The following is a 12,327-nucleotide window of genomic DNA, read 5'->3' on the forward strand; positions in this document are numbered from 1 at the left end:
GCAAGAAGAGTCCACCCACATGAAAAATGACTGGAGCGGGATTTAGCTTCTTCATTCTTCAGAGGTATCTGTAGCCTCTTATGTTGATGTTTTTTCTTCCCATCTCAATCCTTTGATTGCTCTCACCGCATGCGTAGGTGGAATGTAATGCAGCAAGAATTACGAGGAGCAAGCTCATATGCAGCCAAAGGCTGTTGCACTTTTGTTTTAGGTGCCATGAAATCATTGGTCTCATAAACATTCCGAGTCATTTTTGCTAGCCGGTGGACGCCGGATGACTCCAGCTTTGCTCCATTCAAAGAAGGTGCAAATGAAGATGAAAACACTGGCCTTTGCCACGTCATGTCCCGCTTCACAGTTCAGCCTTTGCATCTTTTTCCATGTGGAAATGGTCGTGCTTTGGTCTTCTCAAGATTACTTGCAGATTGCAAAGAATACGCTTTGGTACGTAGTCCTGAATGTGAGTCGGATTGGTTGTTTGCCTCTGTGAAACATTCTTTTCCTGTATTATTATCATTCTTTTCCTGCATTCCTGATTTGCAAATCTTGTAGCCCCATCAAAAGACATATCTTTTATTTACGTATGTGTGTAAGGTACACGCGCGCCCAGATTTAGTTTGATCACCACAAATGGGCCATCCTCCAGTTGAATGTCCATGCCCTCCCTTGTGTGCCATTCATCTGCGATTACGCCAAGCCACTGAGAAATGGGCTGTTGATATTCCATCGTTGGATGCAAGGAAAGGCATCAATATTTCATCAAATAGATGATCATAACACTCGGCGAGTGCAGCCCACGGCACGGCACGGCACGGCACGGCCCATTGCGCCGCTCAAACAAGCCCAGGTGCCGCTCCTTTTGCTTTCACGTCTTACTTTGATAGTTGAATGGTGTGTCATCAAAGTCCCTTTGTGGTGGAGCTCATCTGTTTGTTTTTTTTCTTTCGCAAGCGCAGATGATAAAAGAAGGGAAAAGGCATGAGCGGGACATACATAGTTCATTTAACATCATGTCAAAGTAGGCTTTGTTGAATTTCATGCTCGAAAAGCATGAAGCCAGATGTGCTTGGATGCCTATGGGAGTACGAATATGCTGAACGTGTTTCACGTGCACCTGTATTTGAACACATTCAAACCAATCCTTTCAGTTGTGGATGGGCCAGCTAAATATACGTACCCTATGAGTCAGTTGTCCTTGATAGGCAAGGACATTTCAAAAAGCATGTGACTGATCACTTCTCTTTCTCGACATGCTTGGTGCCTTTTGCTAGAGGATGCTTATTGTACTCTGTAGTAGCACAAAGTGGCTCAACCTGCTGCATGTCTCCCCCGCACTCGCAAAGAGCAAAGAGGATCATTTTCGCTCTGCAGTCACTGAGACGGAGTGAAAGCTCCATGCTATTGGGACATACAGTATAGTACAAAGCCTCTCTGGTATTTGTTTGGTCCTAGATTCTGAGATGAGGATGACCTGTGATGGTAAAATTGCCTTTCTGGGAAAAGCTACTGTATTCATAATGGAATCAAATGTCCGCAGCGTTACAATATAGATGCATTTCACTTTCATTTGGCTCCGTGTCCGAAGAAAGGGTGAATGCCCAAACTAGTGCGCTATATGTGACCTTGTGACCCTGGCTGTGTTAAAGGTCGGAGCATTGTACGTCCTGTTATTTTCTTTTTACCACATACGTATCCATTTCAGGTTCTGCACCCTTCTTTTGTGGAGTGTCATCTTTGAGTTGGCTTTCTCCTTGGATTTGCTGCATATTGAAATGAATCATCAGCACTTGTCTGTTCCATGTTACCTGTAGATGGCAACGCCTGCCCGTCCAAGGAATTCCAGTGCCATAACGGCAAGTGTATAGCGGCCATCTTCGTCTGCGACGGCGACGACGACTGCGGCGACGGCGGCAGCGACGAAGACAAGTGCTCCCATCCCACCTGCGGCCAGCACGAGTTCCGCTGCAATGACTCCGAGTGTATTCCGGCGCTGTGGAGCTGCGACGGCGATCCCGACTGTAAAGATAAGTCCGACGAATCCCTGGAGCGCTGCAGTCGGAGGACCGAGCCCCGGAAAGCACGTTGCATGCTCAGCGAGTTTCAGTGCGGGAGTGGAGAGTGCGTCCGCATCAGCTGGAAATGCGACGGGGATGCCGACTGCAAGGACAAGTCCGACGAGACAAACTGTCGTGAGTAAACGCTCCTTCATCCACTGCTGGTGCTACCGTGATTGTTTCTGATTTCTTTTGTTTGTATTTTGCTTAAATCGCAAATCTTGAGCAAAGCGTAAGGTGCGATGCTCGTGTCTCCAATTTCCCAAGAGTTTCTCGCTTGTGCCAATTTGTCTGGACAGGTGAATTAAGGTCACCCCAGAGATCATGTTTTTGTTGGAAAATGATTAGAGTGCATGTTGTATCCTTGATGGAGGATGAATGAGTCTCAAAAGGACTGAAGGATGATCAAGACTAACTTAACTTCATCATGATCCAAGAATGGGTTGCCATGCAACTGTGAGATCTGTAAAAATGGGAGAAGCTGCTAGATAGCGCCTGTGTGTTTGTTGCATGTGTGGGAGGTGAAGCACAAAGCCCATCTGGTCTGCTCTTCACACTCCTCGGGGACATGGCAGGAGACTCGCTCGCGCACACTACAAACACACATTTTCCAAAGATACATTTTCCAAGGACAAACGCGGAACAGGGACTGTGTGTGTCATGTCTAATTGATGTGGCAAACATACGACCTGCGCTTGCTTGCTTGCTTGCTTTCTTGATTGCTGCACACAATCGAAAGAGGCAAGCTCCCATCTGGCATGACCATGTTGAAAGTCACTAAACAGATCCCTGGGTGCTTTATCTCCTACTTGAAATGACTCCTTGCGTAAAAGTGACTTTTGAATGACATGGACGTACAGTTGGCTCTCTTAAATCTTAAATATATTTCTTTTCAAATTCTAACAAAGGTTGAGGGAGCTACCAGTGTTCTCAGTATGTCTTAAAAAGTGTAACTTCAATGTGAATAGCCCCTGATGGTTTCATATCGTAAATGTCTGCAATTCATAGCTCCAAAGTCAACATATGAATATTTGCACAGGCAAATAATAAATGAATGGCCGTTGCTGTTGGAGCATTCCTAGTCAATTGGCGACACAATCGGTTGTAATTTCACACACACACACACACTAGATAGACGGACTGGACAATGAACGACGTGTTACAAATTGTAATCATCCCCGGTTGCTTGTATTATTCCTCCTCAGCGCTGCTTACATGTCGACCTGATGAGTTCCAGTGTGGCGATGGCTCCTGTATCCACGGCACCAAACAGTGTAATAAGGTCCATGACTGCCCGGACGACAGTGATGAAGCCGCTTGCGTCAACGGTAAGAAACAAAATATTCAAGAGAAGTACCGCAAGCGTTGATCTTTTTTCTTTTTTCTTCTATAAATGTGCAGCGCCGTTTTTTATGCATGTAGAATAATAATAATACTTGGTGCCGGGTTTTGACAGTTACAAAGTGTGACGGTGCCGGACACTTCCGCTGTAAGAATGGCCAATGTATTGACAGCAGCAAGGTGTGCGACAATGTAAAAGACTGCAAAGACTGGTCGGATGAACCTATGAAAGAGTGTGGTAAGATGCACGTGCACATTCCTGCTCATTTGACGCACATCATGGATGCTCAACCATACGACATAAGACTTGAGTCTTCAGGCACAGTTGTTCAAATATGGCCAGTCGCTCGCTCTTCCCGATAAGAGGAGCTTAATTTGATCAAGGCAGACTAAATCAGGACATTTCTCAAGTGCCTTGTTATGATCAAAGACCTTGGCGCCTCTGCCCTCTAGTGCTATCGCAGACAGGGAGGGAGGGAAATGTGATCAGACTACATTGGCCATTAGGAAGCACACAGATTAGCCATCCATCCGCACAACATAGATACTAATTAGCCCTCAGTGAACTTCGGTCACGGATTTCACTTCAGCCTCTCGCTAAGTTAAGTCAACAGACTGCCGCCGTTGAGAAAAAGACGGCAAGTTGGGGAAAGGTATTACGGATCGGCAGCTTTCTTTTTCGTCAAATGTGGATCGGGGATTCGTTTTCCATCCGATTTTACATTTCTACCACGTATGATTGGATGCTAGTCAAGATTTAAAGAAGAAAGTATATTAGGGCATGTACTGTGCATGAGATGAGATGAGATGAGATGAGATGAGCTGTGCGGCAATCTTGCTCATTTGACAGACTCGATCTGTGCTGGCTGGCTGGCTGGCTGGCTGGTGAGATCAGTCTCCACACCTTTTTTCTTTAGCAGCTCTTTTTGGGAATGCAAACCTTTAGCCAAGGTGCCTCAGAGTGATGAAATGCTCTTGATGCACGACTGCCAATCAAATGAAACAATTGTGAAAATGTCGAATAAGATCAAATAAAGAAAAGTCAAGCCAGAAGTTTTTGAGATATTTTCGGCTCGATTTTCAAACAGTCCATTTGGAACTGCTGCGTAACGAGAGGACTTCAAACAGCATGATTTGCAAAGTACCATGATGTATGTACACACGCGTCATATAAATATTTGCCAGTACTACTGGCAAATTCAAATCTCCTCAAATCCTAATTTCCAAGCAGTAGCTGTATGTGGCCTTGAAGCTTAAATGTTTAATGTAAACCGATAATGAAGCGGCGGCGGCGGCGGCGGCGGCAGCAGCAGCAGCAGCAGCAGCAGCAGCAGCAGCAGCAACAGCAGCAGCAGCAGCAGCAACAGCAGCGGCAGCAGCAGCAGCAGCAACAGCTTTGGCTCTCTGAAGCCATCACTCCCGGGGGCAACTGAAAGAAAGACAAGAGTATAAATGCGGACCTACAACAGAGAAAGGAAAGTGGGGAGAATTCAATGAGGCGAATAGGACAACATGGAGAGAGCACAATGTGCAAAATTTCATTTTGTAGGAGTTACTGGATCAAGGTATATAAAAGTAATACACTTCTCCTTAGGCTTACTTCCCCCGCCCCATCAGCTCGTCCTTTATGAAAAAACGTTATTCTACCAAAATGAATGACGGACACACTTGCCTGTTGTTTTATTCATTGCCCTTGTGGTGTCAGTCACATCTGCCAACATATTGCTTCTCCGACTATCATCTGCGCAGGCCTGAATGAGTGTTTGGACAACAACGGTGGCTGCTCCCATATCTGCAGGGACCAGAGGATTGGCTTTATGTGTGACTGCCCCTCTGGGTATAAACTTCTGGACAAAAAGACTTGTGGTGGTAAAGAACAAAACTCCTTACAAGCAAATAACGTTGTTACTGTTGACTGCGTGCCTATTTCTTGTTCCTGCAGACATCGATGAATGCGAGAACCCCGACGCCTGCAGTCAGATCTGCATCAACTACAAAGGGGATTATAAATGTGAATGCTACGAAGGTTTCCAGATGGATCCCGCCTCCAAGACCTGCAAAGCCGTGGGTCGGTCATTCATCACACGCACAATATTGAATCACCCAAATCCACACACGACCGAGCACACGTGCAAACGTAAGCACATTTGAAGGCTGGCCGCTCGGTCGGTCGGTCGGTCGGCCTTTGGCAGATTACATTTGCCCTTTACTTCCGGCGGTCCCTGTTGTATCCTCTGCGCTTATCTCTTGGTGGGATCCCACCCCTGGAAAGAAAAGAAAGAGAAGGGAAGAGAAGCCTGTTTTGTATGCACACCCTCTTCAGCAGTCTGTTCAAAGATAAATATTTGCTGCTGCCTTTCCAAATGAAAAGATTTCAGTTAGCTGCCATGCTTTCCCTGGAGTGGAAAGTGAAGGATTAAAGAGGAGTTGGAATGCTGAAGTAACAACCACCTTTTTGCCTGCTTACCAGAGCAAAGACTAACGGTGCTTGCTTTTTTTTTTCTTTCTCGCTTGAGGTCATAGTACATATTTGAGCATATTAATAGAGCCCATGGCTCAACAATGCTGTCTTTCCTCTTCATGGCTAGTTTTTGGTGGCATCATTTATCTAGTTTGCTCATGAGCTCTACATCTGCATCTACATTCCAGCAGCGTGTGTAGTGCTCTCGTCGTCTTACTGTGGAATTGGACTCCTTAACTGGCTTAGTTACATGGCCAATTCAACTGTGTGCAAAGAGAAAAACAATTATGTTGGCACAGGTCGAAGGCTACGTCATTACTGAATGAAGTGCTAATGAAAAAGCAAATCCAATCCCTCACTCTTGGCTTAGGACATTGACTTGATCAAATGTTTTCAAGGGTGTGAAGCACATAAACTGGCATTTGGAAAAAAAGAAATAAAATAAAATCCCATTTGTTAATGGCAGTCCAGATGATTAGATTGTGTGCAGCTCCACAATCTCGTAGGAGTTGTGCTTTGAATGTTGACCTTGCACATTGCAAGGCTTGAATCCTGCGGAGAAAAACAAATCCCCCCTACTAATGCGCTAGTGACCAACACATGATGTATGAACCAACCAGAGGAGCGCAAACGCAGGAGCCCATTTGTTTTCCATCCCTAAAATAGAATCTAGATGTTCTTTGGCCTTTATCTTCCAACTCAATCTACTTCATTAGAGAAGTATGAAACGCTCAACCAACATGTGTTTTCCTAACCACTATGGTTCCATTTTTTGCAAAAGTACACTCTGAATAATGAAATGCATGGCTCTGGATTGTGCCACAAGCTTTTCTTGTCTGTGTCAAGGAAAGCACTTCTTTAAAGGTTTATTTTCAATCATTTATTAATCGTCACAGCATTAAATTTACATGCTGTATGATTAAAAGTCTAAATGTGGCAACCAAGCTAGCTAGCAGCTTCAAGAAATCATTTCAAAAAACAAAGATTGTTTCTTTCAAAATCACTTCTTTCCCTTCTTTTAAGTAGCTAAAGATGATTTATTGGATTTCATGAATATTTGATCTTCTTCTCTTTGCATAGTACTGAAACGTTGAAAATTGCGCATTGCACATAGCACTGCCTATTTCTTGCACAAAAATGATTCAGTCCCGTGTGTGTATTGAAAAGAGTTTCCCAAATGTATGACCCACCATCGGCACATTAGATGACTAATCTCAGTGAATCCAACCATTGGAGGTCATTCTCTGACGAATTGCGAATGTATTGAATGACAGCGCTGTCCATTCTTGCTCTTTGTACGTCCGCAGGAAAGAGTCCCTACCTGATGTTCACTAACCGCCACGAGATCCGTCGTATTGATCTACTGAAAAGCGAATACACGCAAGTAGTTCCGACACTGAAGAACGCTGTGGCGCTGGATGTTGACGTTGCCGCCAATAAGATGTTCTGGAGTGATTTATATCATCACAAAATATACAGGTAGACACACTCACTCCTAATCCAGTTTTTACTCGTTAGTAAAAAAAGGAAGTAAATAAGTACAGCTCTCATAGGTGTAGACAGCATCGATGAAATAGATGTATCGGCACAGCCCTACTTTGAAGGAGAAATATTGCGTCGATTGAATATGGCCCGGCATACCGGACGACAAGTCGTTTGGGTTCTATCTGTGCGACGGCTCTACCAATATAAATGGATCCTGTTCATTTAGTTCTACTCCCAAAAGTACTGCCTCCCTGCCACGGTGTGTGTGTGTTTGTCAGTCACACCTGGGGGATTTTGTCACCGAACGAATGACAGTTAAAGGTGGAGAGAGCTGTTTGTCCTTCACACTTACACAGACACACACACACACCCACTCACACACACACCTTCAAATGAACTACCTATACTGTACTGTTATTTGTGTGCACGCGTGATTGTGTGTGCTTGCCTATGAATAATGAGCATGATTACTGAGGCGGTAAGATTAGAGAAAGACCATATGGTTGATTTGTCATGCGAAAAGGCCCTTTGCATTACGTTTACTTTCTGCACACACACACACACAGGCATACGTGGTCCCACTTTCTGGCACACATTTGAAATGCAGACTAGTCAAATGTTTGTGGCATTGAAAATAAGGGCAAAAGCATGGAAAGCGTAAGCATTATCTTGTATTACTAGAGAATCCAAATCCTATCCAATAAAAAAAGCTTTGATTCCGGAAGGATACTGTACCAAGCAAAGAATAAAGCAACAACAATCAAACAACTTGTATTCAATGTCCGTACCTCTGTTTGCATGCACGTGTCAGTGTTGCGTTTGGCAGCCTTTAAGCAAGGAGGTCTTGTATTGTCTTGTTTGATTGCCAGCCCACAGCCCAGAAAATAATTCATTCACCTTGTCTGACAGGAAAGATAGAAGGCAGAGGAGTATTAGGCAAAGGCCACGTAGAAGCCAGTTCCAAATCAATTGAAAAGAACAGAGGAGGAGTCTGCTTGATTTGTACGGTGCGGATTGAGGTCGACACATCCCTTCTCTCTCTGGGCGACTTTTGATAGAGACGTTAGCTTGGCTTGCCCTTGACATCCTCTGCAAACGTACGCGTTTGCCCACATTGAGCCGTGTTTCAGGACCAGCGGACCAGATCCGATCCGGCAAATACCTTTGAGGGATATATGTCTCTTTTGTTTCTTCCAAGATGGTTGTCGCAACATGACTTGAGCACTTGCTCCTCTCTTCTCTTCTCTTCCATCAAGCAGCGCTTACATCAACAAAGCCAACGATTCTTCGCAGCAGCTCGCACTCATCGAGGCGCTCCATTCCCCCGAAGGCCTCGCCGTCGACTGGGTTCACAAGAACATCTACTGGACCGACTCGGGCAACAAGAGCATCTCTGTGGCCACGGGGGATGGCAGCAAGAGAAAAATGCTCATAGTCACTGAGCTGAGTGAGCCACGGGCCATCGCCGTTGACCCGCACCAAGGGTAAGGAGGTGACAAAGACAATAACTAGTACTTTGGGCAACACCCAACAAATGACAATGTATTCACATCGACGTTGACTCCATCAATTCCATGGCACTGCCATGAAATACATGGATCTTCAAATGAGTTCATTTTATAGTTCTTCAATATAAACGTTAAGATTTTTATGATACACAGTAGTTTGCCAGTGCTGCTCAATTGTTGTTTTGCCCCAAGACGACACACAGATAGGAACAAGTTGATTTGATCGGCTCCTTCCTATCAGAAATGTACTTTGCTTCTTTTCCCAGGTTTATGTATTGGTCAGACTGGGGCGAACAGGCCAAGATCGAGAAAGCTGGGATGAATGGAGTGGATCGCCAAGTTCTGGTGTCTGAGCATATTGAATGGCCCAACGGAATAACTTTAGGTAAATATTGGGATCGGGGATAATCAATCATCTTAGAACGTGACGTTATTATAGAAAAAAAGTTCAAGTGCCGTGAAGGCTTTCATGGGATTTGGACTAGCGGCGCTGCAACCCTTGAGCCACTATTATTGCTGTGCTTCACTTTGTGTCTGGCTCTCATCTATCAAGCTGACAAATATGGTCGCTTGAATTAATAAGCCACGCGCCGTGTTCTGTCGATACCTCCCATTATCGCTTTCAACTCCCTCCGCAGCGGCGGCCAATTTCTTTCCTGCTGCTCTTACCTGTGCAGCCACAGAGTTACCACACACTGTGGAATTGGAAAGTATTATTCACTACATGTGATTAATAATTATTTTTCACAACGGGGCCGCTTCCATGCCCGGAACACTTGACCAGAGCGGCTCTCGGCATTGTTACAATCGCATGGGTGTTTTTATGTCACACAAGATCGATGGCGGAGCTACATACTTGGGCTCAGCATTCATAAACCTCTCCTCTCTCCCTTTCTCACCGTTCTCCTTTGTCCTTTTCCCCTTGGATAACGGCTCCTTCTTTCCTCCAGACTTGTCCAATAGGCGCCTCTACTGGGTGGATTCCAAGTTGCACCTGCTGTCCAGTGTGGATTTGAACGGGGACAACCGAAGAGTCTTGCTGTCCTCCCATCACCACCTGGGACATCCCTTTGCTCTCACCCTTTTCCAGGTACACAATATTAAAATACGGCTATGAGTTTGGGAAAAGAAATTCTGTTTTCCTGGCAAGTATACGGCATGTGTTGACATCAGGCTAACCTGTAAATGAAACGGGAAAGACAAATAAGTGGGGTGATTCAATCTGCTCAAGAAGATGGAGCGGTAAATTAGTGCGAGGCTGATGAAGATGTTTGATAGCCCATGATAAATTCCGATCCAAAAAAAAACAACTCTTTAGGGCTCGAGCAGAAGAATCAATGAAACTCATTTGGAAAAATGTATTAGGCAGGAATGAGTGGGGCGGTCGGAAAGAGCCCATCTAGTATTAGACTTGGAAAGTGTGGACGAGATCCGGTGGGGTGAAAATGGAGGGGGTGTAATGTGATCACGGAGAAGTACTTTCTCCATTCCTCCTTTTGCTGTGAAGATGAGAAGAAATGAGGTGGCATTCATCATGTCCTGCTGAGCGTGTGTGTTTGTCGGTGCCAGTGTGTACACGGGTGTGTGAGTTCATGTCTGAAGATTGATCACCCTCTGTGCTTTTTTTTTTTTTTTGCTCTCTCATCCGTTCTGCTTAACATATAAACCAAATTAAAGATCCCACAGTAAGCAGTTCCCCTTCCAATAAAGCAAAGCTCCGAAAGTGAAGAAGGAAAAAAGAAAATGTTGCATGCGGTGTTCCATTTATTCCCTGCAAAGATCCATTTTCGCTCCATCTTATCATATTCTGAGTTGCTGTGGAAGCTGGAATAACAAAGGGTGATACCATTTATTCCCTGCAAAGATCCATTTTCGCTCCATCTTATCATATTCTGAGTTGCTGTGGAAGATGGAATAACATCACCAAATGTGTTAATTCCTCGTGAGACAAGCATCTTCAAACTTCAAATCACTACTGTATGTTTATTCCCTCTCTTATATTTCCAAAGGATAAGGTGCTTGTTGTTGAACATGCCTCATTCCTTTCCAAACACGTGCGGCGGGCGGGCACAATGTGATTAACCTTTGCAGGCTGTGTCCACCTCCCGGCACCAGCACACCAAGCCCCGAGGAAATCGAGACGCTAGCAAGGCGGAACGTCCTATTTCCTGTGTCATCTTCAATGTCACTGAATTACTACTTGCAGTCTAGTGGGGGGGTTGACTCAAAAGCGCTATAGGCAAAAAACTGAAAGGACAACCTGGGAGGAAGAAATACGTAAATAGGAAGAAACACTGACGAGAGGGAAAAATGAAGGCGCTGAAGGCCACAAATGAATGATTTTCAAAGTCCCATTCCGCACCTTTCAAACAGATTTTTAGATTGAATATTCCATATGTAAATAAGTTTTGCTTTGCTTGGGTCGCGGCTTTCCTCTGCTTCCCATACAGGTTCATTGCATTGGCTTTGTTGACATTCAGCGGGCGTCAGCACAATTGCGTCCAGTCCAGCTCAGAGGGATATCAATAAAACATTTCATCTGTAAGCATCTTTCAAGGCAAGACTCATATTGCAAAGTACAAAACAAAGAAAAATGCAGAACTGTGTAGTTCAGGCGAGTAGGTGATAATCAACAGGTGCTCTCTCTCTATATATATATCGGAAATCTCATGTCGAAATAAGAGCGGGCTGTAAGCTTGCAGACAGATGGCCAGCTTTGTTCAGAAGGTTGCTTTGGGGAAGAATCATCAAGGTATTCAGATGAAATCTTTTCCCCGCAGCAAGTACAAACAAAGCTGAAGTGATAAGATGCTAGTCGAGTCTGTGCTTGTTCACGTGTAAAAGGCTTGACCCGCCCTGCCCTGCCCTGCCATTCAACACGCGAAGTGTTTCATTTGATCTGCTCAGATGATTGACTTGTGTAGCTATCTAGCGACGGCATTACTGGCAAATGAAAAAAAGGAAAACGTTCAGCTGTCGGGCACAGATAGTTGTCCGCCGAGACAAAACCATTGAATGAATCAATCGCAGTCTTCATAGCAGCATGGCTGCTATTTCTTCCTTTGTGTCAGCACTACTGTCATGGAAGTCAAGGTGATCTGAAAAGGGGATGCAGCTCCTAAAGGTTACTGCAAGTTCACCAATGTCCACAACAAAGAGACGCAGGAACAGAACACGTACTCTGGTATTCAAACCATGACCCAAATATCATATCATGGCACAAAGCAAATAGAAGGCTGCTAAGACGGGACCCTAACCTTTAGATTTGATTGACGCTACTCAACAGTCAGTTAGTTATTTGATTATCTCTCCGCCTTTAACAGTATCTGCCTGTTATGTTTGATTTGTCACATAAAAAATCATGTTAAGCTTGTACCATCAAGGGAGAGAGAGCCTCATAGTAATATGATTTTATATGGGAGCTGCTTTTCTGAGGAAGAATCCTTCTCATGCTATTGGGGAGATTGATCATTGTTGT

At 44.7% G+C, this 12,327-nt stretch overlaps 1 protein-coding gene across 7 annotated transcripts in view; it reads left to right on the forward strand.

Annotated features, from left to right (window-relative positions):
• Nucleotides 1-12,327, forward strand: part of lrp8 (low density lipoprotein receptor-related protein 8, apolipoprotein e receptor) — a 50,944-nt gene that overhangs the window by 28,619 nt on the left and 9,998 nt on the right. For all 7 annotated transcript variants that reach the window (XM_061297522.1, XM_061297525.1, XM_061297530.1 and 4 more), the window contains exons 5-13: nt 1,812-2,189; nt 3,260-3,382; nt 3,511-3,633; nt 5,145-5,264; nt 5,338-5,463; nt 7,164-7,335; nt 8,601-8,825; nt 9,116-9,234; nt 9,800-9,939. In XM_061297522.1, coding sequence (XP_061153506.1) covers nt 1,812-2,189; nt 3,260-3,382; nt 3,511-3,633; nt 5,145-5,264; nt 5,338-5,463; nt 7,164-7,335; nt 8,601-8,825; nt 9,116-9,234; nt 9,800-9,939 — 1,526 coding nt within the window. The remainder of the gene's footprint in view (nt 1-1,811; nt 2,190-3,259; nt 3,383-3,510; nt 3,634-5,144; nt 5,265-5,337; nt 5,464-7,163; nt 7,336-8,600; nt 8,826-9,115; nt 9,235-9,799; nt 9,940-12,327) is intronic.

Source organism: Syngnathus typhle, linkage group LG14, assembly GCF_033458585.1.
Source record: "Syngnathus typhle isolate RoL2023-S1 ecotype Sweden linkage group LG14, RoL_Styp_1.0, whole genome shotgun sequence".
NCBI lineage: Eukaryota > Metazoa > Chordata > Actinopteri > Syngnathiformes > Syngnathidae > Syngnathus > Syngnathus typhle.